Source organism: Apis mellifera, linkage group LG5 (assembly GCF_003254395.2).
Source record: "Apis mellifera strain DH4 linkage group LG5, Amel_HAv3.1, whole genome shotgun sequence".
NCBI classification, from domain to species: Eukaryota; Metazoa; Arthropoda; class Insecta; order Hymenoptera; family Apidae; genus Apis; species Apis mellifera.
The window spans coordinates 11,208,203-11,232,306 of record NC_037642.1 but is presented as its reverse complement, the minus strand read 5'-3'; the positions used below and the strand labels follow the sequence as shown (position 1 = coordinate 11,232,306).

Here is a 24,104-nt window from a genome sequence, read left to right as displayed (position 1 = left end):
TGTTAAAATATGAATTTATCCTATTTAATATTTTATATAGATTTCCCACTGATAAAATTTTGTCATTAATCACTTATTAATAATCTTTTAAATGATTATTATGGAAGTAAATCATAGAAATTAGAAAATATGCATAATAATTAATGTTTTATATTTGCTTAATAATTAAACAAATGAATAATGCATAATTCAAACAATATGAAACACTATTTATTAATTTTATTCTATTATTAATTATTATTATTATTATTATATTCTAACGTCTATATTTTCTAAATGTATTTATATGTATTTTAATGTTGTTCGAAGATGTAACTTTTATCGAAATCGAAATCGATAATCGAAAGATATGATATCGATATATCGTTAATGTATTAATCGTTTGGCAGTTATTAACCAACTTCATAGCGATTTGCTGACGTTCTATTCAAAGATGGCGGTGATAAGTACGCCATGTTTTTTGTGATGTTCGCGCATTAGGCAAATTTTTTGAGAATTGTAATCTATATGAGCAAAATGGCTGATGATGATCCATGGTTATTAAAGGAAGACGGTTACTTAAATGTGGATATTGAATGTAAAAGTATAATCTATCATGCTAATCTAAATGTGTTACTAATTACCACTGGCAGTGCGCAAGTATATGTATTTGATGTCAACTCAGGAGTAATTTTGCAAAAAAGTTCTTTATCTGGTAAGCATTTTTATTCATTTACTCTTAATAAAGAAGTATTTAATATTGATAACAAGTCATTTTATTATAAATCCTATAGATAATTTATTTGTAATGTTTAATCGTACCTCATGGTCAAGGTCGTATACACGTACAAAACGTCAGGCGTGACTAAAGTTTTTCTAATTCTAATCACTTTAATAAAGTAATCAATTTTTGTTATTAAATGATTTTCATGATTGATTTGTTATTTTTTAATATGTTATCAAATTTTTACAATCATTTGATGATTTTATCGTTGTTTAATTTTCAATTATGTTGTTCTTGAAAAATTAATTTTATTATTTGTTATTAAGAGTATTTTTTATAAGAATTATTGATTTTTATGATTATACTGATTTTTATGTAATAATAATTTTTAAAAATGTAAATTTTATAAGATAATTATTATTATTTATTTTTTAATGGTATATAAATGTTTTTATATTTTTGTTATTTCATTTTTATTATTATTCATAATTATTATTTCATTTATATTATTTTCATATTTTTAAAATGAATTTATATTTAAAAAAAATAAATTATATTTGCTTAATTTATAATTTAATAAATTAATGTATGATTATACAGTAATGATTATACAATAATGTATTTTAGGAAAATTAAATGGAAAACTTCAAGGGACATATTTATCAAATGGTGTAGATAAAATATTATATACAGATGGAAGAGGAATTGGAGTACGCAGTGATTATAATGGAGTACTCTTTTTAGACACACTTTTACAAACACCTGTTTCAAGAAGTGAAGATATTATAAAATTAGAATTATTGTTTTCTGAAGCTACTTTGTTATATCAGTGTCTACGATGTGTAGAGTTACCAGGTATAGATCATGTGCAGGAAGTAAAGGAAGAATTAATAAGTAAAACTTTTGTAATAGAAGCAAATCAAAAAAAGGGAATTAAAGCTCAAAAGGTAAATATAAATTTTAATTATAAATTTAATTTTAAGTTATTAAATGATTTAATATTTATGTGATAATAATTTATTTTCATTATAGTGGAATACGGTATGTTTGGAATTACCACATAGTTCTTTGAAACTTGTGTGCTCAGGATTAGTAACAGAATTGAAAAGATTAAGCCGATATATTCCAGCATTGCCAATTGCTTCTGCCATTAATGAACGACTAAATGGCCTATTGCCAGGTCTGCCATTAGAAGGAGATCCTGCTGATAAAGCATTAATGTTTAGTGAAGCCACCCGCCGAGATACATTTTCAAAATGGCCACACATGAATTACAAGTATAATATTTAATTTTTTATTTTTTATTGGAGTAATTTTTTATTTTTTATTGGAATATATATATAAATAATATATATGTTACTTTTTAGGTGGGCTTTACCAGATCAAATGGCTCAGGCTGGTTTCTATCATCAACCAAATGCAACAGGTGATGATAGAATAATGTGCTTTACATGCAATGTTTGTTTAGTTTGTTGGGAACCAACAGATGAACCTTGGTCAGAACATGAACGCCATTCTCCAGCATGTCCATTTGTTAAAGGAGAATATACGCAAAATGTTCCTTTGTCTGTCATCCTTGCTACTGCTCCTGCACGCGAGGTTGGTGATACTGTAGATGTGATTAGCACTACAAATGTCAGTGGTCTTGTAGCTACAGCTTCTAGCAGTGGTTTCATTAATGTCTGGAATGTAACAAATCAATTAAAGGTAATATATATTAATATATTTTAATTAATATTTTTCATAAAAATATTTTCACATCATGTATTTCTCACAGAGGGAGGTATCATTTTATGTAGCTCCTATAGATCAAGAAATAAATAATAAGGACTCTATTCAATTTGGTTCCACAAGAAATTTGTCATCATATTTAAGGACACTTAATTCCGAAACAGATCCTCTTTCTGATTATAAGCATCCAGGTTCTCATAAAGTACAGGTCACAGCATTGTCTATAGTAGGATCTCCCAAATCTCAAAACAGTGAAACAAAAACATCTGGTTCTACGCTTTTACCTGTAGAGACATCGGACTCTAAAATCAGGCCATGTGTAGTGTGTGCTGTTACTGTGACAGTTAGTAATCCATCGCAATTAAGGACTTTAGAAAATGTGTGGGCTGCTTCAACAGATTTAGCTTCATCATCATCTCTTGTTCGTGCAATGAACAGTGTAAATAGTGCTGCCAGTGATACTTTAGATATAATGAAAGTAGCAGGTGATAAATACACACCATCAAGATTGCACTATTTAGTATTTTATGATTTTCACCACAAAACTGCAACAACACAACAAATTAAAGAAGATAATACTAAGGAGTCTAAGGCTAAAAAGACATTATCTGGAACAGGCACTAGTGCTAGCTCAAATGGAGAACGTCAAGAAAATTTATATCAAGAATTCTTGGTTGGTAAATTTTTTTATGAAGTTCCAGTAATAGAAGATGTAGATTCTGATGTAGTTGGTCCACATTTTGATGGTATTTTTCCAACATCTGCCCTTACTGCATCATCTTCCAATGGTATTTATTCAAATCCAATTGGTATCACAGTACCACCAACATCAAGTTCATTTGATGCCAATTTTAATCCTATTAATGGTCCAGAACATTTTGCATCAACATCTGATTTAACAACAGCCAATAAAAAAAGTTTGGATATCATGAAAATAACAAAGACTGAACCAATTGTTGTAAAAACTTTATCTATTGAAGCTCCTGATTTTGTTAAAATTACACATATTGAATCATCTAAAGATGGAAGACATTTATATGTTGCTATGTGTCCTATAACTGATAACACAGATTCATTAATTTCAAATAATAATCAGATGGATATTGATGAAGATAGTGAATTTTTCCCACAGAAAGGTTATGTGTATTGGGACCATAATGATACACAATCTGATAGACTAATAAATGGTAAAATACATGATGATATAAATAATATGAATACCATACTACTTGTATATGCTTTGGATTTTTCGGGACAAGTAGTAAAGATATTTTCTGAACCAGTAGCAAAACGAGAATTATCTGCAGATGAAGCTCCTGTTGAACATGTGTTTTTACCTCTTCAAGAGAAAAATAAATTTACATTATCTGGTGAAAATTTTAGTACAAGTTCTACTACTAATTCAAATGTATCAGAACCTGTAGGACAAGTAGCTCTAATATGCAGAGATGGTGTTATCAGAGTATTAAATTTAAATACATTGAAAACTATTACTGAGGCAAGAATAGAAGGAAAAAAGTTTGTTTCTGCAGCCTATTGTAATAGTAAGTTTTGATATTTATTTATATTTTTATTAATAGTTCTCATATTTGCACAATTTGTTTTTTTTCAGGTTTAGAAAGATTGTGTGCATGTACAAGTGATGGTGCACTTCATTTTTTTATTACTACAAATGAAGAAGATTCTATAGAAGATAAGGAAGATATTGAGGATATTAATATGATGACAAATGAAGAAAATAGTAATAAAACTATAATTCCTAGCACATCAACATCATCTAATTTTCAGTAAGATTAAAAATGAAATTAAAATAATAAAATAAATAAATAAAATAAATAAATAAAAAATTTGAAATAATATTTTAAAACTTATATTTACTATAACTTAATATATTTAATATATACATTTTTGTAGAGATCAGTTAATTGCGCACAAATTAAGTTTTTCACATTCGGATTTATGTGCTTTATATGAATTGACACGATTTGATCATCATTCTCCTGCATATGGTGCTACTGTTCCTCCTTGTTGGAATGAAATGATGCAAGCTCAAAGACAACGTCGTCATCCCCAACATTTTCATCAATCAGAAGGTCAGCATCATACAAGAACATGGCGTTTACATAATGAACGGTATGTATGAATATTTTTAAGAAATATAATTTTATATATATTTCATTCTGCTTGATTTATAAAAGTTTATTTCTTTTATAAAATATAGAAATACTTGGGATGAACATATATTTGAATTAACTCTTCCTCGAAGTGCAGCAGGACATATTGGTCATGTAGATGTACGATATAGTTTGCATTCAGTTTGTCAAGAATTACCTTCGATTCAAATTACTTTACTAAAGCAAAATATCAAAAGAATTGGTCATCATGAGCCTTTGTTAACTCCTGTTGATGAAAGAATAGATTTTAATATAAGTAATGAGCAAAAGGGAGAAAATCCTGTGGTCACAGAAGAATTTCAAAGGCAACATAATACGGAAATTTTATGTGGACCGATTGATTTACATCGTAGTTTAGATTTATCTTGGCGTGCTGGTTGTGTTACATTAACTAGTCCAAAATTATTTCGATCTAAAGCCAGAACGCTTCTTGTTCATATTAAGGCTCTAATTGATCCTACAAAAGATAACGTGAGTATTTAGTCAAAATATATTTCGAAATAGTTAAATATAATATATATATGATATATATTATATAATATTACTTTTTTATTTTTAGACAACAACAAAATCAAAAACAAATTCATCAGACAACAAACCTCCTACATCGAAAAAATTAAGAATAGTTGAAGTACGTCGATTCGTAGAAGGTGCAAGTAGTAAGAAATTAGATGGTTACATCGGTAAATACGATTTTAAATTCTATATTATTATAAATAATTTATATTTCATATATTTAATTCATTTTTTTTTTCAATACTTATTTAAGGTTGTGATTGTATTTATGAGGTATCAATTACCGTTCGAACGGTATATCCTACTAATATACCAAATGAAAGAGCGCAACGATGCGCTATGTTAGAATCTAAAAATTGTTTTGAAAATTTATTAAGTGTAGCTTGTTTGGAGACACTTGAAAAGTAAGAATATTTTATAAAAATGGAAAATTATTAAATTATAATATTATTATATCATATTTGTTATGCAAAACATATATAAGCATATTATATACATTTAAATATTATAGGTCTCCCATTGTACAATCACTTGCATTAGATATTCTTGTGTGGATAGCCTCTATTAGATTAACGAGGTTGCGTAACTATCAAAATAATACTGAAATAAAAGCTTTTCAATTGGAAACAATTCGTTTAGTACAAGCACGACTATCTAATTTATTAAGAACTTGTCTTTTGCATGCTGGTCGAAGTATAGCGCACAAGTGTATAAAATTAATTATGCTTTGTAATATGTAAGTTAATAATACAATAATATTTGATTAAGTGATATGAAATATAATTTATTTTATAATATTATAAATTATTTTCAGTGGTTTTTACAATTTGGAAGATCCTCCACCTCAATCTTTCGATGAAGCTTTAGTATCTGTTTTAGTAACATTATTACCTTCGATAGTAGAAGTTGAATGGGCTGGTTCACTGCGTTGGTTACAATTATTAATTAATAGAACTTTGTTACGAGATAGAAATCACAGTATTGCTCAACAATGTATTTCTTTAATACAACAAATAGCTGCTGAAATATCAAATCGTGTAAATCCATATCATTTATTACTAGCAACAAGGTATAATTCAATTTATGATTATAATTTATCTTAATATAAATTATTAATATAACATTAATAAAAAAAAGAATTTTAAATTTTTTTATAGATTTGGTCTATATAATTCTCCATTTGAGACCGAATTATTCGACTTGGAATCGCCGATGCCTCCTAAATACAGTCCAATACCACCTACATATGTATCAGCAGTAGCTAATGAACAGACAGGACCGTCAACTGCTTCATCAAGTTCTATGTATTCTCAGGATGCTATTGATTTGAGGGACCTACTTACACTGCCTACACATCCAACTAGTGAACTTGTGGTGTCTAGCAAGTTGAAAGCTTTATGTGCTAATCACAATATGAAGGGACTTTTAGAGGTAATTAATATTATGAAATCGTAACAAAATAAATATAGGAAAATAAAAAAAAATTTTGAATATTATAAAAATGGACAAAAATTGAAAACATTTAGGTTGAACCCCTTCATTTTACTTGTCTTGCTGCTTCTGATGGTACCAAAATGGAAAAGATTGATCCATGTATGAATACAAATAATATTGGAGCTCCCCTTTATGATAGTACAGCTACTAACAACAATGGCGTACCTGACATCAAAACCATTCATCATACTTATGTAAGTTATTCTAAAACTTTTTTTTTTTACAAATAGTTCCTAAATCCTTTCTGTTTTCCTTTTTCTATACTTTAAATCTAACGATTTCATGGAGCATGCTATTATTGTAAATTTGATGTAAACGTTATAATATCATTATAATATCATATTGGTAAAACAAACAATAAAACATCATGGTAAAATAGAACAGGCAGTTCAACAATTTCCGTTTTTTAATTAGAACAGTTGAAATTATTACAATTATTTAGCGTTGAATGTAAAAACGTAAATGGTATAGATGTTTTTTCAAGTAGAGGAAATATAATCCAAATAGAAATCATTGTACATTATAGAACTTGGATGCTGGATCGCTAGGAGCAGATATTCAGGCTAAGCCAACACCTATGTTAAGCGATCTACTTAGTCTATGTACAGGAAGAATGTTAAAGAAGCCAGCTCCACAACTGATATTCACACCTGATGATCAATCAGACTGTGATGAAGCTAATGATATGCCTATCAACAATCAAACATGGCATAATACACAAAATGATATGCCTACTTCACGTATATTAAGTTCTACTGTAACAAAAGAAAAGTCGTCCGTACAAAATATCAATACTACTGTACAAAACAAAATTGAAGACAGCAATTCTAAAAAGGTAGATTATATAGATGAGAAATTGCACTTTTTTCTTTCTGTTTCTCAATTTGATAATTTCTTGTCATTATTATAAATTTTTAAAAGCTTTATTAATATGCTGTTTTTATAACTGAGTTTATGTAATTTCATTGATTTTGCACAAAGCTAAATACATAAATTGCAAATTGCATGACAGCTTTAGGATACCATATATTCAAAATTAATATTACATTGATATTATTTTCTCATTGTACATCTTACCATTTAAATTATCTACGAAATTTATAAAATTTAAATGTAATTAAAACATCTAGTTACATAGATTTTATATCGAATGATTTATTTTGAATTCAACGCACGAACAAATTTTAATAATATGAAATTGCCTAGATCTACTTCCATGATTTAATTTTGCAAGTATAATCGTTTTCTCAATTTTATTTCACATCAATAGATTTAATTATGTAAATGGAATATGTAGATTTTATTCTTATATATAATGCTTCTAATATTTTATATATACATATAAATATGGTGTATAGTTACATTTTTTAATAAAATTTTATTATGAAATTTTGGGTAACAGTTTTTAAAATATATTAATACTTATATTATAAGAATTTATAGAAAAATTATTCCTGCTTTGAAATTATTATTGAAATATAAATGAACTATATTCAATATATGATGAACTATATTCAACATATGATTAATAGAAAAAGAACTGATTACTCAAATTTCTAATTCTTAGAAATATTTAATCTTAATGTATTGTAGAATAAAATAATTTATGCATCTTCATGTATTTGTTTGAATGACTATAATTTATTACATAACAAAATAGAAATGAAATAGATGTTTAATAATTACTAAAATATGTACTATTAGAAGATTTATATATGCTATTTAATATTACAGCGAAAAGAAGTTACATTTCCATGGGCAAGATTATTGTGTTGGCCACCTCAGCAAGCATTGGTAGTTGATAGAATGCATTCCGGTGCACGTCGTTTTGTTATCCTCGATTTTGGATCACCTGTATTGCTTACGGATTTGATTATTCCTTGCTGCAGTGATTTAGCATCATTATCTATAGATATATGGACAAAAAAAGAAGAAATTGACGGTACACGACTTATTGTTGCTGGTGATATTGGAAATAGATCTTTAGTTGTATGTGATCTTCAACCACCACCAGTTTGTAGATATTTAAAGGTATTTATAATAATATTTCTTTATTATAATAAATCATAATAAAATTTATTTATTTTATTTAATTATATTTATTTATTTATTTGCATGATAATAAAAAAATTGTTATTTTTAGATTATAATCATAGGTCGCTATGGAATGTCTCCTACTATGTGTAAAATTCCGTTAGGAATTTTTTATGGACACATGATGGTTTTACCTGGAGAAGATTATGCGGAATTAAATAGTAGTTTATCAACTTGTGACAACACTTTTGATTCTAATATACAAGCTACTATTGATACACAATGTAATATTTTGTCAGCTCTTGCAGAAGATGTACAGTGCAGGTATTTATAATATATTTATTTGGAAATATAAATTTTATTTACTATATTTAATGTATATTTAATATATATTTATATTTTAATATTTTTTAATATTTTTATTAATTTATTTTTAATTGGTAATTAATTATTAATTTATGTCATAGATTTAGCCTAGCTACTGAAAAATTAAAAAGCCTACTGGATCCACTGTTGTGTTCAGAAACTACTAATGTTATGCATATGCAACATTATCTTTCTTTTAGTAAAATACCTAATGAAAATAAAGAACAACCATCTGCAAAAATATTATCTACTTATCAAGTAAGTTAAATAATATAAAATATAAAATATAATTTTATATGTAATAATTATATGTAATAATTATATATAAAAAATATATGTTTATATTATAGGAATGTATAATGTTTCAACATCAATTAAATGTTGTACGTGGTGTATGGAGACGATTGGAATCATGGAAAGGTTCTCAAACTATACCTACAATGTCTTTAACTAATGCACCTACTGATAAATTGCGAGCTTTAGGAGAAACTTTACTCGATATTCTCTTATTTGCAGTATATGAAATTGGTCCAATACCTAGCGTATGTTTATTAATTTTTATTTATTACAATTTTTATTATAATTATTTAGATTTTTATATCTGTTTTTTTCTTTTTTTAGATACCATTATCAATATGTGATGTTTTTACACCAACTGTTTGTGAAAAATTTTTTCATTCGATTTGTGTTGTTACACCAGCTCCGCGTTTACAGTTACAGGCTGTCGCTCTTTTAACGCGTATGGCTGGTCATCAACCTTGGTGGGGTAATTTTTTATCTAATGTTTTAGTTAATCTTTATTCTTCATCGTCTACGCACATATTTCCACAAGATAGGTATGATATACGATATATGATATACGATATAATTTTTAATTCTTTAATAAAATTAGAAAATATTGTTCATTAAAACGAATATTTCTTTTTTAATTTTTAGAGTATTTATTTTACTGACCCTTCTTGGACGTAAATCATTGATTGCTGGAGTTAATAGATCTTCCGTAATAGACGCCATGGTGCGCACGTTAGGCAAATTATTAGCACCATTATCAAATCCTCAAGCATCCGATATAAATCACTTAGATATAACACTTATAGGCTGGGTACTACTTTTTTTATCAGTATGTTTGGATACTATAGCAATTCCATCTACTTGTTTGGAAGAAAATAATGAAAAAAATAGAGAACAAGGTATATATATATATATATTATAATTTATATAATAAATAAGCTATATATTGTATATATTTTATGTATTTAATAATTTTAATATAAAATATTAATTTTGTAATAATATTTTAAATTTTGATTATTGTAAAAATTCCTTTGAAAGGTTTATTATCTCGTTGGGAATTTATTCAAGGGGAATCTGCAATGCAAAGGAAATATGGTAACGCTAATCGTTCTCCAGCTTGTAGTTATCGTAAAAAATTACAGAAATTACATCATAAGCAACAACTTCAAGAATTAGAGCAAGCAAAAAAAGCATTTCATACATCATCACAGGTATGAAAAATATATTCATTTTATTCTTATAATAAATGAAATATAAAAATAAATAAATTACATAAATTTTGAAGGGATGGACTAATTTATCATCACATACTGCTTCATTATGCAGTAAAATGAAAGCGACATTGAAATCGCATGAGCAGTTTTTTAAAAAAACATTAAAACAAAATTCTGCCAAGCACTTCAAAGATATTCTTGGTATTCGTAAAAGTGATACACAACACAGTTCGCGCAGTTCGCAATCACAAGCAAATACGAGGTTTGTGATAAAAATTTATATCACAACAATTAATTTTTAACATTTTATGACAATTTAATTATGTCATATAAGTTCTAGCAAATCAGAAGCAACAGATTTGGATGTTGAATATATATCTAACTTATCACATCAGCATGTTCTGCCTGTGGCACGTGGACTTATTGCTCTTATTTTGTATAATTCTGCTAATGTGGATATGTTCCTATTAGCTTGCAAAGTAAGTAAATTTGATTTATGATTATGTTATATGTATTTATTGATTTTTATTTCATTTTCTTCTGTTATTATTTATGTTTGAACAAAATATAAAATTTAAAATTAGTACATATCTTATTTGCAACAAGTATTATAATTTACGATTTATTTATGCTTATTATTAAAATTTATGATTAAAATATTATTAGCTTGTAGATATTTGACGATTTTTAATAAATAATAAGCTTTATGCTTTATGAGGTAATTTCTTGAATTGTTGTAACATGTGCCATATAGGTAGTCGCTAGGCTAGTGATTTCTACACGTCCTGCAATTAGCTTGTGTGAACTTATGAGTGAAGAACAGCTCCTAAAATTAGTCAGATTGGCGGGTACTTCTGATGCGGCCTGGTCTTCACATGCAGTTTCGTGCCTTTTGCAGGATTTATTAGAAGGTATGAGATTCGCATATTGTTGATTGTAATATTATTTATATATATTTTCTTTGAATTTTTATTAATTATTCGTTATAATTATAGGCGGAAAATTAACTCCAAAAACATGTTTTACTGCTGAGGGCCCTTCTGTAGTGAATTTTATACCTCTCGTAACGGAGAAAGGTCGAACGCCAGAAGAAGAATATAGTGCAAGTGCTGCTGAAACAAGTAATACTGCTGTTCCACTTGGTAATGATGAAGGATTTGCTGAAGGTGAAGGAGAAGAAGATACTCAAGATAGTAGTATAATGGTGTTATCTGCAACTGCTTCAACATCAAAGTCTAATGGATTTTTACCTTCTCTTTTGGAGTCTGATGATAGTGAACTTGAAGATTTCTTAGATGATATTTTAGAACGTGGTAGAAATACCTTAAAGAAAGGACATCCATTACCTAAAAATGTAGACATATCTGGGTAAGTAACATATACATATAAATATAATACATGTATAATTTATATAAGAATTAAATTATTTATAAATTTTTATAGAATTTCTTTGGCAATGGATGCAAGATTAGAATATGGAGTAGAAATGGGAATAGAATTATCATTAAGAATATTATCCATGTTCAGCATGTATAATTTACCTTATAGTATAAGTACTACAATACATGTGAGTTGATGATTTTTATTTTTGTGTTTATTACTCTCAATTAGATAAAATGAATTTTTGAATCAATATAAAAATTTATTCTTATTCTTTTTATATGAAAGGTTCCATCAGAATCAAATCGATGTTCTCAACAATCAACGCCAAAAACAGAATCTAATTGGAATGAGAGAAGTCAAGATGTTTGGAATTCACCTGATACAACTTCTTCGAGTTTATTAATGTTAACAAGATGTTTTGACAAAATATTTACAGAATTATATTTACAGGTAAATATCAATAAGTAATATCAATCAAACAATAATAAATATTTATATAATTTCTAATGATTTAAAAAAAGATTAATAATAATAATATGTATATACATATATATGTACACACACATACATATATACATACATATAATTTATATATAATTTTACATATAATTTTACAACAGAGCGCGGGAACAAATTTGGAACTTATTCTTCAGCTTTGGTTAACTTTAAATTTAGATGCTTCTTCAGAACAATCTAATTGTTTAAATCAATTTGATCCTTCACTTTCACCTGTTATACCGTTGAGTTCAACAGCTATTTCAAATCTTATATCTGCATTATGTTGGTAAATATAAAATGTTTTTTTATATTTTTCTTTTATCAGAATAACTTTCCAACTGATGGTTTAAATAATAATAAGATCAATTTACAGGCATCCGGGTGTTTCTTTACGTGCTTGGTGTCTTGCTCTTCGATGTTTAACTTTGGCAAGTAATCAACCATTACAGACAAATCCTGCAGAGGCTGCAAATAGTCGTCAACCGTTAGATGGTCTTCTGGGTGGTATGGCCGGATGCATTGTAAAAGAACGTAATATGGGTCCTATGCTTTTACGTTTACTTTCTGGAAGTGGATTAAATGTTAATGCTATGGATAAACAATATATAATGGTATTTTTATTAATTTTTTTAACTATTAAGTTTACAATGTTCTGTAATTTTATATTTCAATATGTTTTTAGGCTGGTCCTACTGTTTGTCAAGCACTACAATATTTTCTAGTTAGATTAAAAATGAGATGTGATGTAATTATGCCTGATAGTTCTTTAGGAAATGCATTAAAAGAACTTTTATTATGGGTGATATATCAACTTGTACAACCTGGTGGTGCACTTTCTGCAAGAAGAGGGCCTTTAGACGCACAATATAAACTTATAACATCATTAACGAATTTAAATTTTGCTAATACAGATTTAGGAACTGCAATGAGTATAACAGAATGCGTCGGAGTATTAGTTTCTACATATGTTAGAGGTTCTGAAGGTAATTTCATGAATTAGAATTATAATTATTATACAATTGAATTATGAATTTTCTTTGTCTATGTTTATTATTTGATAGTTGGAGCTCAATGTGGTGGAACTGGCGATTTAACAAATTCATCTAGTGGATTCGGGAGTTTATTCGCTTGTGTATTCGGTGGGCATACCAGACAAGATTATCCCACTTCATGGGATACTTTAGTCGTAGCACTTATTAAATTAGTATGTCGACTTATTCAAACACCTTTGCCAGAGGTATACTATTTATAATATTTTATATATTCGAAGTAGATATTTTAAAAATCTATATTTTAAAAATATATTTCAATCTTTTATATTTATAGACTTGTGCGTGTCGCTCTGATGGTTCGATCAGAATAGATTTTTCTGAAACAAATTTCGATACAAATACCGATATTAATGATACTCAAATGAAAGTAAATATTTCACAAACGGATGAAAGTAAAGTTGCAGAGCAACAATCTTCGTCTCGCTTACAACAATGTGCATCTAATAAACCTCGTATGCGATGTGTTGCAGATACTGGTATGTAGAATATACATATAGAAATACAGCAATCTTATTTCAATGAAATATTTTTACTATTGAAATATTATAATTTTCAGTTTTGCAACATGAACCTACCATGATGCGATTGTTAGGAGCTTTAGGTCATAGTACAGGTTCATCTTTAGCTATGCTCCTAGGCGAGAGTGCTGGTGCAGGAACAGCTACTGAACTTGGTGATCCTGCTTCGATACCAGATGCTACATTCCAACTTTTGACTACTCTTACTAAAAAAGCAAGCAATCGTAGTTTAGTTCTTAATCCACTTTACCAATATCTTTCATCCTGTAAGTATTTTTATTTTCACAAATTTTAATTTTTAAATAACATATTTTTATATTTATTATATTATTTTATAGCATGTGAACAAAGAGAATTAAATCGACAATTGGGTATTATGCAATTATCCGAGCCTCTTCTTTGGTACATCTTAAGAGTTTTAGATAATGAAGTATCACTGGCAATGTTTACAGCAATGGGTGGAGTAAAAGTACTTTGTGAAAATTTAGTAAAATCAAGTAATAATGGAAATGCTAATTCTGTTTCTCCTGGTGTGATTGCGTTGGTAATGGAACACCTTTCAAATGTTCCAAACGTACTACCAGTATCTTCTTCAAGTAGCAAGAAATCTATAAATACACTTGAGACTTATGAAGATGGATTATTAAACTTTGCTCCTTTGGGTATAATATCTTGGTTTAATCCTGCCGCACAACCAGCAGATGTTCTTATACAAAATTCTACACCACATAAACGGGCAAGGACAGCCGCGTGGTTATATCATTGTTATCCTGATGAAGCTTGGGTTGATCTTGCGATTACTTTACCTTGTGCTATATTATTAAGAAAAGTAGAATTGCAACCACATCTTACATCTTTAGCTAGTAAGATATATAAATGTATTATCAGTAATAATATAAGAATAATATATTATATTTTAATAACTTATAATATATTGCTATTTTTAGCATGTCCATCGGCTGTAGCTATAGAAGTTTCAAGAGAAAGTAATAGTCCTTTAACACCTGTTTGTCCACCAATGCCTACAGCAGGCTTGACATTTATACGTATCACTCTGTCACAACCAGAGGTGGCAACATCTGTACTTGTACGATTATATAAACCACGCGATTCGAGAAGTATAAGTTTAAGTCAGATTAGATTATTAGGTACTACAGCATTCGGTGAAATAAAAACGAATCATGATACAATAGACGAAGAACAACTTACTAAGACAAGGTAATTCTTTTGATATAGATTTTGGTTCTATTTATGGAAAAAAATTTATGGTTTTATATGTCGAAATACAATTTTTGTAACATATATGTCTAGCTTGGGTTGGTTGCGATTATTGCATCAATGCCTATCCGTAAGCACGTTAAACAGCAATCTTGCTGTTAAAGTGCTTAATTCTGCAGCTTCAGTTGAAGGATTAGTTGAGGCATGTTGTAATCTTCTGTTACTCCCAGCACCATCTCTTTTTACTCCCAATTTGGAAAGGGTACTTTTGCAATTAGGCTTACATTCTCAAGAGCTTGGACTTCGACTCATTGGTCTTTTACTTAACAACAGGTCTACCTTTTTCTTTCAAGGTATCGCTTTTCTTAAAAATCAATTTTTTTCCTTTTTTTTGAAATAAATTTTTTCGAATTCATAGAAAAGTGAAATTAATTTTTGATTACAGGTGCTGTAACTACTCAAGAAACATCGACCGTTCAATTGGTCGTAGAATTACTTCAGCAATTATGTTCAATTCAAGATTCTTGTACAGAAGCTCGTATGACAGCGGTGCTTTCGTGGCTTCATGCATCGGCAGTAAATGGAATTTCTCGACCCAGTAATAGTCCTAATGCTATTAATCCACCTGCTGTATATATTCATTGCGTATCTTCCATTATATGGGAAGCTCATCAACAACAAAATCTTAATTATGATTTACAAGCTTTATTGACAGATGAACTTTTTAAGTAAGTCATATTTTGCATATATTAATTTTTTTTATTTGACAAAATTTTGATACATATCTTTAATATAAATTATATTATTTAAAAATAGTGCTTTATATCAATGGACTTTGATTTTGGGAACGAGTTCTGCTTTAAAACAAGCGATTGATTCTGCTCTGTGCGCATTTTGTTATGTAAGACCTACATTGTTTCCCGTTCTTCTCCAAAGAGTACGAATTTTGGTGCCCAATAAGGCTACAGATCATTCTGCATCTATATCTGATGATCGCAAGGAAAGAGAAGGACAAACGGATGATAGAAAAAGCGAATTTACCGGCGAAGAATGGTATTATCGTTATGTATTATCAGAATGTAAGCGATTAAATTTAACAGAAGGACAGTTGCTTACTGTAGCTGCAGCCGCTCGATCTCCGTCAGGTATAGAACAGTTAATTGATTCTGGACTTCCTGCTTCGTTGACAATGTTAATAACTGGTAAGATATTTTCTTATGAAATAGTTATTTTATTAAAATAATATGTATATAGGATAGTATGATTGTCTAAAAGATAAATTTTTACAATAGATTTTTGTAATTTGGAAAAGACACGACAAGAACAACCTCAAAGTAGGATGTCCTCAATGGATAGTTGTCAGAATAACACTTTAGAGGGTTTAACGGATAATGATAAAGCAAGTGAAATTTCCATGGATACAAATAATTATTATGGTAACTGTATTTTTAAAAAAATTGTGATTTTTATAATCTTTGTAAACAAAATTATAATAATTATTTTTAGGTGGATTATGCATGACAGAGCCAGAAAGTATAGCGATAGTATTAGAATTTTTAACACTTGTATGCTCGGAAGGTAAAATGCGTGATTGGCTTGGAAAAGAAGGGTATGGATTTTGGTTACCCCTTCTTTCTCTTCTTAGTAATCGACCTGTAGAAAATCCATCTTTATCCTCTTTGAGGTAATTTTATATGAATGATTTGCTTGATTGATTATATATTTATACATAGAACGGATGATAGAAATCTTTTTGTACTTTACAGATGTTCCAAAACAAGTGTTTCATATGCATCATTAGAAAGTGCAATGATTAAATTTTTATCTAGATGTTGTTGGTGTCATCTCGAAAATCAAAAGTTATTAGCCGAATTATTAACGGATGTCATTTCTCAACAACGAACGACTTCAAGTAGGACGATTTATTTTATTTCATATTATTTTCATTCCATGTATTATATAAAATATTTATTGAACAGATATACGCTATCTTCATGGAATTTCGGGTTTCACGAGGCGATTAATTTTGCAATTATTATTGGAAGGTGAAAAAGTACTAGTATCCGTAACTTCCGATGCACCTATGAAAGTTTCAAATACAGCAGTCAATTATAGTATGTTGTCCATGCCACCACATCCAGCTCATCCACTTGGTCATTATCATCAATTATTGTATATGTCTACTCAATCAACTGTTGCAGATATATTACAACAAGTCTCTGGTAAATTTTTTTCTTCCATTAATAATAACACAATACAAATTTGTAATTAAAATCTAAAAATATTTTTAAAAGGTACTTGGCTTTTTCTATTGTTGCCAAATACATATAAAAGTAATGAAACTGGAACGAACAATAATCGTTCTAGAGAACTTTGGGAATCTGGTATGGCCTTTATAGTAGATACTCTTAGCGTAGCTGCTGGAAATACAGCGAAAGACAAAAGAGCTAAAGAGGCATCTAACAGGTCGCAAGCTCGTGGTCCTATTATAAGAAAATCACGTGGGAATTCTGGCAAGTTATACATTATATTATATGTATGGGATGCAAATACAATAAAATTTATTTATTTAAAATTTAAATGTTAGTAGATGGAGCAGCAAGTACAAGCAAAACATCGACTAATAATGTTCAACAAAATTCTACCAATTCTACCAATCAACAATATTTGATACATTCATCGCGTCCAAATACTCCTTTGCCACCGCAATTGACCATTGCCCAATTGTTAGCTATAGCCGAAGATAGTGGAATATCTTTATCAGAACCTTGTTTGCATCTTATATTGCGCCAACGTAACAAAGACTCGAAAGGTATTCTGTCTCGATATTCCAATTTAAAATATCATAACATTTATAAACATTTTATTTTTTACCTTTCAGAGGATGTATCGAAGCAAAACGACAGCGAGTTATTAAATTATAGAAGTATAGAAAGTTCATTAGGCGTTTTTAGTGCCGGTGGTGGTTTAGCGGTATTGGCGCGATATTTGCCGCTGGTGTATCCAGATTCTAGACCACCACCCGTCCCGTCACCCTCACCAGAGGAAACATTTAGCCACGAAGAATGGGTGAAATTAGGAATTAGCGACTACGCAATTGAAATTATAGAGGAAAGCGGGAATAATTCTTCCCCGTGCGCGTCTTCGCCAGCCGCTTACGTCCCTCCCCACTCTCTTGCCGCTTTCGGATTGTTCCTCAGGCTTCCGGGCTACGCAGAAGTATTGCTGAGAGATCGGAAGAGAGCCCAGTGTTTGCTACGCCTTGCTCTAGGCGTTTCGGACGACGGCGAAGGCGGCGACGTTTTAACATCCCCGTTGGCCGCTTTGCTGCCAACATTGCCATTCCAAGTTTTGAAACAATTACTCGACGCCACACCGGCGACCACCGATGACGGTCTACTTTTGCGCAAAACGACTATCGAAGTGGGTGCCATGCTTTTATTGTTGAACTGTTTGGCGGTGTTCACCCATCAGACAAATCAGAACGACAACACGGAGCAAAAGATAACAGGGAGCCAAGGGGAGGCAGGTCGAAGTGACGATAATTCGCATTTGTATTGGGCGAAGGGGACGGGATTTGGGACAGGCTCCACTCAACAATCGTGGAATGTCGAGCAGGCGTTGATGCGGCAGAGATCCGAGGAGGAGCACGTCACAGTATTATTGCAAGTTTTGGCGAGTTACATCGGTTCAGGTGGACAAACGCAGAGAGAATTGCCACCGTCTTTCCCCGACCTGTTGGCAAGATCGTGTTTACTCCCAGCCTTGTCTTCGTATTTGAGAAACGATTCGGTGTTAGACATGGCGAGGCACATTCCTTTGTATCGCGCTGTACTCCAATTGCTCAGAGCCATGGCCCTTTCCAATCAATTAGTTCCGCTCTTGTTACCCAGGGGGAAGTCTAGCGAGCCATCCGTCGTATCGCTCCTATCTAGTATGAGAGTTTGCGTGGACACGTACGTTCACAAGATTAATCGTACTAGGACTAACAAATCGAAAACGCTATTTAAGTATCCCGATGATACTGAACAGGACGAGGGTTTAGCAACGTTGATTCCAGATATTCAGGAAAGCGCCACCATAGTGCAAAATGCTACTTCTAGATTGTCAGGAATCGAAGAAGAGTTACCTGGCCCTAGCCCCACGGCCCCGGAATTACCTCTACGCTCTATCGAACAACGATACATAGAAGTTATGAAAAATTTACAATTTGGTAAGGAAATAACGATATATTTTTTTTTATCACTCGATACACACGTACACGATTATTATATTATTTTATATGTAATTGCAGATACGTATGAAATGATTACCGAAAATCCAGAAGCTGGTGGGTATAAGTTTGCCGTCTCATATCACTTTGAATCCACTATGAGGGCAGCTGGAGAAAGAAGTCATCCTACTAGAGTCAAGAGATTGGCGCAGGAAGCCGTCACGCTTTCCACAGCGTTGCCCTTGTCTTATAGCAGTAGCGTTTTCGTCAGATGCGACGCTGATAGATTAGACGTGATGAAGGTAATTTAACAAATGAATAATAACGAAAATAGTTGATCGATTTTGTACATTTTGAAATATTTTTCAGGTATTGATAACAGGGCCAGCGGAGACACCATACGCAAACGGATGCTTCGAATTTGACGTGTATTTTCCTCCGGACTATCCTAATAGCCCGATGTTAATTAATCTAGAAACTACTGGTCGTCACACCGTGCGATTTAATCCAAATCTGTACAACGACGGGAAAGTCTGCTTGAGCGTATTAAATACTTGGCATGGCCGCCCTGAAGAAAAATGGAATGCACACACTAGTAGTTTCCTTCAGGTAAATAACATTTGATGAAGTTTGAAAAACCTGTCGATTAAAAAAATTTTAACGTTGAAAAACAGGTCTTAGTATCGATACAATCGCTGATCTTAGTATCAGAGCCTTATTTCAACGAACCAGGATACGAACGGTCGCGAGGTACAACGAGCGGAGCTCAATCTAGTCAAGAGTATAACGCGAACATTTGTCAAGCTACTGCTAAATGGGCGATGCTTGATCAAATTCGCAACCCATGTCCTTGTTTCAAAGAGGTAATAAATATTACATTTAATATTGTTTATATTTATATTGAAATATTGAATTTACATTTGCTTTTGATGTATTATAGGTCATACATACTCACTTTTGGATAAAGAGACATGAAATTGTTGCACAATTAGAAAGATGGATAAGAGATATGGAATTACACGGATCGGATAGAAGATTTGGCCGTACACTCTCTCTGAACGCATTAGCTTTAAGAGTAATTAATAAGATTTACATCCTATCATTATTATATATAATTTACACGTTTGATCGAATCTTTTCAAAATTTATATCATAATATTTCTTTTTCAGAGACATTATAGTTTGTTGAGGGAAGAATTGAGCAAATTGCCAACTCCTGAAGGGTTGGAGGATTTGGTCGAACCGCTCGCATCACCAGGCTCACCGATCGAATTGTCCGGCACCCCTGGCACCCCAAACACGCCACCAGCATCGACGGTTCCCCCAACTGGCACGATTTCCACGCCGATTAATAACTCTCATGGCTCGATGAGCAATGCAAGTGCCAGTAATCATGTACACCACGACATCGACACAGACGTTGAGATGGAGAAGATGGTTTCAAAAGTGTGTGAATAGCTAAAGAATGTTAATAGACATTGTTGGACATTTTGAAAAGTCTATATTGTTTGTGTTATGACGGACAACAAAAAAAAAAAAAAAAATACGGACTGACCGGAAATGAGAGGAAATCCTGTAGTACGTGAAATGAAAATTTCAGTTGATTGACGGATGGTTAGAATGAATGATGAAAGATTACTTGTGTATCTTTTCGAAATGAACACGATGACGATATCGATGAAAAAAAAAAAGAAAAAAAAAAGAAAAAAAAAGTAATGAGGATAATCCGAGAAACGAAGAGGATAAACGTATGCGTGCATGTATGTGGTATGTGGTATGAACGAGAGATAATTTGGTTAAAAGGAAAAGAAAGAAAGAACGAGCGAGAGAGGTTGAACGGAGTGAATCGTGTAAAGGGATAAGGAAAAAATGGAGAGATACGAAGAGTGAATGTGGACGTGGAGTGAAAGGGACGAGGATGAAGAAGAAAAAAAAAGAAAAAGAAAAAGAAAAAAAAAGAGAAAAAAGAAAGAAAGAAAGAAAGAAGTAGTCAATGGTTAAAAAATTCGGTGTGAATGTGAATAACTCGTACGTAGTAGGTAAACTCTCTGTGGCAACTGCTATATTATATGTACGCTGCATTCTACTACTTCGTATTATCATAAGTAACAACTCTGTTATTCGATATTTATTATACGTGTTCCTCGTTTATGTAGCCGGTAATTCCCTTATCCTTCTCTTCCTTCCCCCTCCCCCAATAGCAATGCGACTGACTTTAAACGAACCTTTGTGTTCCAACAGACGAGGCGATGCTCGATATAATATTAGGCGAAACAAATAATAAATAATTAAAAAAAAACAACGACGCGAACATTATGAAAGAACGGCTACGTGAGATATGTATATATATATATATATATATATATACACATACATATGAGATATATATATATATATACGTATATATATATATATATTAAAACAAGTCATTCGAATAGGACGTACCCTTATACACTGTAATTTTGCGCGAGCCAAGTTATCGCTTTTCCGTTGCAAACGTTTAAAGTTTCGTTTCTCGTTGACACTTATGACGCATCACCATCCCCCCTCCCTCCCCTTTCCACCGATCAAATCGTCTCAGCCGTTTAGCTCAGTATCGCATTGCTCTCGATTTATTGAGTAGAAAAACAGTGCAGAAAATTGCTCCATAATGCATGATGCAGTTAGCACTTGATATGTGTGCGCAGTGTGATTTAATATTTATCGTGCCTGTATCGATTATCGGTCCGCATTGTATTTTTTACGGGAAATAATAGTACGACGTATAGTTCGGCTTAAAAGTGAACGCATATTTTTCAACATCGAACTCCTTTTTTCCCACGAATTTCGAATCGGAAAAGGGCGAGATTTTTTCTATCGAAGTAGCCTTCACTTTTAAAAGAGAATTCGAGAATTTGCATTCGAGTGACGATATTTCTCCTCTTCCAAGCATCTCTTTTTTTCTTTCTTCTCTCCCTGTCATTTCCTTTCCTTTTCTCTTCTCTTCTCTTCTCTTCTTTCTTTTTCCAAACATGAATCGAATCGATCGAAAGCGAAAAAAAGAAAAAAAAAACGAAACGAAACGAAACGAAGAAAGGATGGTACTACGAAATCCTTGATAGATAAAAGAGGAAGAAACTACTGGACATTCGGGTATTCCCAAAATACCCGAAATACCCGTTTGCATTTGATATAATTAAACGAAAAACTGACGATGGCATTATTCGAAGGGGCAGCAATCCCAAAGAGACGTGTCCCGAAATTTTTTAACGGGGCCACGCTTGGATTGGATTCCTGCTCTCGTATTAGTATTGTCCCCGTTCTCTTATCAGCGAATAATAATTACGGTTAGTTGTAAAATTACTGGTCGAATTGCATCACCAGTATCCGATGATCGTTCTTTCTGTAAATAATCGTCACACGAATAATTATATCGCATTACAAGTAAATGTTTGTAATTCCGAAGTAAACTGAATAAAATGCTCCAATGTAACGTATACTATTGCATGGATTCCTAAGCAATGAACGAAACGAAACAAGATAAGATGATGTACGTGACAGGAGAATGTGTTAATAGTTATTTATAATAAACGATTATTATCACGCCATTTCTAGTGACTTGACTCGTATTCAATTCATTCATTTCGAAATTTTTGAAACCATTCAAATTGGAAAAGTGAAGAAATTTTCCGCTCGATTCCGTATCCAATATGCGATCAATATCGTGGCATGATATGCTCGAAGCGAAAAATATTGTTTTCCTTCGTATTCCCGCCTGGAAATATTATTAAGCCAGGGAAATATTAAATTTCCCTGCATATTCGCGAGAATTTTTTTTTTTCGTTCCATCTGCAATTTGCACGATTAAATTTGCACGAATTTACACCTTTTTACCTCGAGCCCTTTCGATCTTTACCACGATCGAATTTAAGCAACAATTATTCCAATAAAATAATAGTCGTATTTTCATTTTCATTTTTGAAAAAATTCATCTCCGAAGAAGGTTGGCATGTTACCGACAAGAAAAAACCGACCGAGAAATTTAAAGAGAACTAAAAATTTAAAAGTTGGGAATAAAAACCATAAAGAAAAAAGGATCCAAGGAGAAAGGAAATAGGAGAGAGAATGCACGGTGGAGCATTGGATTTGATTTATATCGTAAGCTTTCTCCTCGTTCATAACACGGTATGAAATTTCAACTCTGCGAGACAGAGTTTCTATATTAAACGGTTCGCAGAGAGTTGGCACAGCAGGTGGCGCGCTGCGCGTCTGCACACTCGAGTGCGTGCCGACGACGACTAGTCTCGTCACAATTAAATCGATGCACAGGCCACCGTTGAACGCGTCATCCGTGATCATACTTTGCACACCGATGCCTGTGCACGCCACGGAATCCTCGCATTTGCACACGACACTCACTCGATCTCTCACGAGTTTGATCCTTTCCCGTGTAAAAAGGAACAAAATTAACGATCAAAGTTGATGTTGACAAAATGAAAGCGCGAGATTGGGCGGACGACTGGAAAGAGGAAATGGAAAGATCCGAGAAGAGTGCAGCAGTGGCGTCGAGAGGGGGAGGGGGAAAGAGAGAGGTAATTGGAAAGCGTGAAATATGATCGTGCTTCCAGCGTGGAAAGATGCGTTGAAATTAAGCAATTTCGCGCGGAGAGACGATCGGTCAAAAGGAGGGGGAGGAGGAACGGAGAATGGAATTCCA

The 24,104-nt window shown here is 31.5% G+C and overlaps 1 protein-coding gene across 3 annotated transcripts; it reads left to right on the top strand.

Moving 5' to 3' along the window:
• The first annotated feature begins 413 nt into the window (after positions 1-413).
• On the top strand, positions 414-22,995 carry LOC411115 (baculoviral IAP repeat-containing protein 6). 3 transcript variants are annotated; one of them, XM_026440827.1, is made up of 51 exons: positions 414-694; positions 1,331-1,650; positions 1,736-1,980; positions 2,071-2,410; positions 2,481-3,978; positions 4,047-4,221; positions 4,349-4,567; positions 4,656-5,079; positions 5,168-5,291; positions 5,378-5,528; positions 5,636-5,860; positions 5,939-6,193; positions 6,282-6,555; positions 6,651-6,812; positions 7,145-7,453; positions 8,353-8,649; positions 8,762-8,976; positions 9,120-9,276; positions 9,369-9,560; positions 9,640-9,854; positions 9,955-10,208; positions 10,351-10,523; positions 10,598-10,788; positions 10,861-11,005; positions 11,281-11,437; positions 11,522-11,894; positions 11,970-12,093; positions 12,195-12,359; positions 12,530-12,693; positions 12,781-13,018; positions 13,090-13,390; positions 13,469-13,644; positions 13,734-13,935; positions 14,016-14,243; positions 14,316-14,840; positions 14,925-15,195; positions 15,289-15,548; positions 15,641-15,923; positions 16,012-16,397; positions 16,488-16,631; positions 16,702-16,879; positions 16,962-17,107; positions 17,175-17,417; positions 17,490-17,708; positions 17,786-18,007; positions 18,077-19,408; positions 19,490-19,710; positions 19,778-20,017; positions 20,083-20,271; positions 20,349-20,483; positions 20,579-22,995. In XM_026440827.1, exons 1-51 carry the CDS (start codon positions 508-510, stop codon positions 20,864-20,866), a joined length of 14,157 nt encoding a protein of 4,718 aa, XP_026296612.1. In that variant the 5' UTR covers positions 414-507; the 3' UTR covers positions 20,867-22,995. The 3 variants fall into 3 exon arrangements, with proteins under 3 accessions (XP_026296612.1, XP_026296611.1, XP_026296613.1); XM_026440826.1 differs by having other exon boundaries at positions 17,783-18,007; XM_026440828.1 differs by lacking the exon at positions 7,145-7,453 and having other exon boundaries at positions 415-694; positions 17,783-18,007.
• The last annotated feature ends 1,109 nt before the right edge of the window (positions 22,996-24,104 follow it).